Here is a 4,171-nt window from a genome sequence, read left to right as displayed (position 1 = left end):
GGGGCCCCCCAGGGGGGCCCCCAGGGGGGCCCCCGGGGGGCCCCCCGGGGGGGCCCCCTGGGGGGCCCCCGGGGGGGCCCCCGGGGGACGGAAAGGGTCCCAGGGGGGCCCCTCGGGGGCCCCCAAGAGCTGGCGGAGAGAAGAGTGGACTGGCTTTGTGCAGAAGACCCAAGAGTCTTTTCCCTGCTGCAGCGGCTCGACAATCTGCAGCAAACGGGGGTGGCGGAGGCGCTGCAGCAGCAGCGCGTCTTGCTGCAGCAGCTCGCGCTGCTGCTGCAGCAGCTGCTGCTGCAGCAGCGGGCCCTCAGCTGGCAGCGCAGCAAACTCCGGGGCCTTCAAGTTGCAGGCAAACAGAGACACGGAGTCCCCCGGCCGGTCGATGTGGTGGCCGCTGTAAACCTGCAGCAGCAGCAGCAGCAGCAGCAGCAGCAGCAGCAGCAGCAGCAGCAGCGAAGACAGGAAGCAGTTTGCAAACGGGGGCGAGGAAGACGGACGCTGCTGCTGCTGCTGCTGCTGCGGCGGAGCTCAGCTGCGAACGGAGTGGTCTCTGCGGTGCACGTCCACACGGGTGCAGCAGCAGCAGCAGCAGCAGCAGCAGCAGCAGCAAGCGTACTGTCCATCTGCTGTGCCGGGTGCCCCTGATGATCGGTTCGCGGTCGACATGGTACTGCTTGAGGAGGGGGTTCCCCATGTGTGCGTGGGCTGGGGTGTACGTACACCTGAGGCGCGGGAGGCCCTGCTGCTGCTGCTGCTGCTGCTGCAGCAAAAGCCAAGTTCAAAGGGCCCTCGAGACGGCTGCAGCTCTGGGGGGGGCCCCAGTGCATGCGCAGGGCTCCATAAATGCTGCTGCGGGCGGCGGGCGGGTTTTGCTGCAGCAGCTGCAGCAGCGGCAGCAGCTGGCTGCGGACTCTGCCCGAGACCTCCGCGGGAATCCGCGCCGCCGGAGCTCCGCAGCAGCGAAATTGAGAAACTAATAAGGAAAAAAAGATAGGAGAAAGAAAGAAAAGTGTTGGAAGTGAAAGTGAGGCGAAGAGGAGCCAGCGGCGGACCCGGCGAGGCTACGAGCTGCATGTACACCTCAGCGGCGCGGCAAATCGAGCAGCAGCAGCAGATAATGCCTTTGACTCCAACGGACTTGCAAAAACAAGAAAATTAAATGTTTATTTGATTAAAAAGGACTATTATTTGCGGCTTTCTGGCGAATTACCGCGGGGCTTTGCGGGAAACCGCCGCCAAGTCGCCAGCATGCGCGGACTTCGTCGCCAGAGGCTGCCAACTTGAACGCCCGCGATCTTCTAGGAAAGCGCCGGCGAACTTGCGTTTTTATTTTATTTTTGAATTAAGTTTGAAGAGTTCTTTCGAATGATGTGACTTTTGTGGCTTTTAAATATCTTTTTCGCCAACTTCCGCAGCAGCGCCCCTCCGCAGACACCCCAGCCGCGCAGCCGCAGCAGCCTGGCGGCGTTTCCCGACTTTCTTGTCGGATTGCAGAACTTAAAAACTTTTAAACACTTTTATTTTAATTTATTTTCAAGTTTTCAGCCCATTGAAGCTGCAAACGACGGAAAAGGCTCGCCGGCGCTGAGGCCTGCGGGTGCCTCTTGGGGGAGTCTGCAGCTGCCAGCTCCTCGCAGCTAAATCCGCCTTCAGCCCGCTGCAGCAGCAGCAGCAGCAGCAGCAGCAAAAACCCGCAGCAGCTGCTGCTGCTTCTTCTGCTGCTGCTGCGCCTCTGCTGCTGGACTTAGAGCGGGCGCTGCTGCGCTTTGCTGCGCTGCGCTGCTGCTGTGCGGGCAGCTGCTGCAGCAGGAGCTCGTTGGTCGAAAAGGACTTCTTTTGAATTTCTTTTTGCGTTTTGCTGCTCCGTTTTGTCGAGAAAAGGGAAATTAAAAAGAATTAATTCAAGAACTGATCCGAGACTTCCAAGTTTCCCTAAAATCGAGTCAGTACAGCACAAGTTGACTTTAATTTGCTGCAGTGTTCAACTTGGTGGAATTTTGAGGTGTACGTACACCTGAACGGGTCGGCTGCGGCGCCCTCGTGCGGAGCAGCAGTTCAGATTCATTCAAATGTTTAATTGTAAATTTAATTCCCAATTTATTTATTTAATTCCCAATTTATTATTTAATTCCCAATTTATTTATTTAATTCCCAATTTATTTATTTAATTCGAAGTTGCCGGCGCGAATTTTCGCTTCCGGGGTCGCCCACGTTCAGGTGTATGTACACCTGCGGCTGCTCAGGTGTCTAGACACCGCAAGCAGCCGCACTTGCAACGAGCGAATTGCAAAAGGATATTCATTTATAGTTGCTTTTACTTCTTTAAATGTTCAAAAAATAATAATTTTAATTTGCAAATAAAAAAATTAATTCAAAGAAAATAATTCGACAAATTTCCACTTTCCAAAGTTCAACTTTCAGGTGTATGTGCAGCTCCGCGCGCCGCATGCATGACCTCGACTTTGACACATCAGATGAATCCCAACGAGTTGATCATTTAATTAATTAAATAAAATTTAATTAATTATTATTTATTTATTTATTTATTAGGTTTAATAGCTGGCTGCAGCAGAATAGCATTAAATGGAGTCAACTGCTGCTTTGCTGCTGCAGCAAATTCATCTTAGGCAATTCCATGGAGAGTCTGGGGCCCCTTCCTGCAGTGTCTGTGTCTGGGGTGGTTTCGAAGTTAATAAAAAACAAAATAAAAGCATTTAAAGAAGCAAAAAGGGCAAAGAGAGCAGCGGGAGGCTCGCAGCAGCAGCAGCAGCTGCTGCAGCAGCAGCTGCAGCAGCAGCGGAAACTCTGGGTGCAGCTCTATGAAGACCTTCAAGACGACGGCATCAGATGTGATGTCTGCGCCAACTCAGACACAGCTGCAGTACGTGCTGCTGCTGCTGCTGCTGCTGCTGCTGCTGCTGCTGCTGCTGCTGCTGCTCTGGGTTTCGGTGGCCGGGTAGGCCTTAGTGCTGCTGCGGTTGTGGTCTTTGGCGCCTTTGCGGCTGCTGCGGCCGCTTTGCTGCTGCTGCTGCAGCGCAGCAGCAGCAGCAGCAGCAGCTTGGCAGTGACGCTGCTGCTGCAGGGGTGGCGCGTACCGTGTCTGGCGCGCCCTCCTGGCTGTTGCCGAGGGTTTAGGGTTTAGGGTTTAGGGTTTAGGGTTTAGGGTTTGCTGACAGTAGGGGCCCTCAGCGCTCGCGCGCCGCCGCCTGCGCATTGCGTAGGGTTTGGCGCTGCGAGCCTTGCGGCCCCAGGCCCAGGGCCTAGGGTTTAGGGTTTAGGGTTTAGGGTTTAGGGTTTAGGGTTTAGGGTTTAGGGTTTGCAGGACGACGCGATAGTGTTGTGCGACGGCTGCGACGTGGCCGTGCACCAGAGCTGCTACAGCATCAAACAAGTCCCCGAAGGGGAGTGGTTTTGTGAGTTTTGCAAAACTCAAAAAGCTGCCAAAGTTCACTGCAAACAACTCCAACTGCTGCTCCAAAAAACCCACAAAAGCCCCCAGCAAAAGCAAGGCACGCGCAATTAGGGTTTAGGGTTTAGGGTTTAGGGTTTGGGGTTTAGGGTTTGGGGTTTGGGGTTTGGGGTTTAGGGTTTGGGGTTTAGGGTTTAGGGTTTAGGGTTTGCGGTTTGGGGGCTGGTTTGGGGGTTGGGGTTTGAGGTTTGGGCGGCTTTCTTTGCTGCTTCGGGCGAGGGTTTAGGGTTTGGGGGTTCGCGCGGAGGTGGGGGGGATGCTGTGGAGGGGTCCTAGGGTTTAGGGTTTAGGGTTTAGGGTTTAGGGTTTGCGGCTGCAGCGGAAGCTGCTGCAGTGCTGCAGCAAGCGGAAAGCAACAACATTGATGTCCCTTGTCTTCCGCGCGCCTGCGTGCTTTGCCCCCGCCGCAGCGGGGCTTTAATTCGGACAACTGAAGGCGAGCTAGGGTTTAGGGTTTAGGGTTTAGGGTTTAGGGTTTAGGGTCTAGGGTTTAGGGTTTAGGGTTTGGGGGAGGCGCAGGGTGGGATTAGGGCAGTGGAGGGGTGCCATGAGGGTGGTTTAGGGTTTGTGAGTGTGTTTCCGGGTGCAAACCCTTTTTTAGGGTTTGGTGTTTTGTGGGTAAACCCTGTTTTAGGGTTTGTCTGGTTTGTTGAATATCGGCTTTCCTCCCTTTTGTGCTGTCTCGTTAGAGTAGGGTTATTGTGT

At 54.7% G+C, this 4,171-nt stretch overlaps 2 protein-coding genes across 2 annotated transcripts; one reads left to right on the top strand and one right to left on the bottom strand.

Moving 5' to 3' along the window:
• Positions 1-691, bottom strand: ENH_00075010 (SCY kinase-related protein (incomplete catalytic triad), putative; the record flags this gene model as incomplete). Its single annotated transcript, XM_013582877.1, has 2 exons — positions 1-399; positions 614-691. Coding segments are annotated over 2 exons (477 nt in total), but the record flags the coding sequence as incomplete, so codon positions are not given.
• A 1,941-nt stretch (positions 692-2,632) lies between these two features.
• Positions 2,633-3,887, top strand: ENH_00075000 (PHD-finger domain-containing protein, putative; the record flags this gene model as incomplete). Its single annotated transcript, XM_013582876.1, has 3 exons — positions 2,633-2,878; positions 3,320-3,506; positions 3,787-3,887. The coding sequence occupies 3 exons, from the start codon at positions 2,633-2,635 to the stop codon at positions 3,885-3,887; spliced, it is 534 nt and encodes a 177-aa protein (XP_013438330.1).
• Between the last annotated feature and the right edge of the window lie 284 nt (positions 3,888-4,171).

The sequence above is a fragment of the Eimeria necatrix genome, genomic scaffold (assembly GCF_000499385.1).
Source record: "Eimeria necatrix Houghton genomic scaffold, Enh_scaff768, whole genome shotgun sequence".
NCBI classification, from domain to species: Eukaryota; Apicomplexa; class Conoidasida; order Eucoccidiorida; family Eimeriidae; genus Eimeria; species Eimeria necatrix.
The sequence above is the reverse complement of the archived record's forward strand: the minus strand, read 5'-3'. Positions and strand labels throughout refer to the sequence as shown.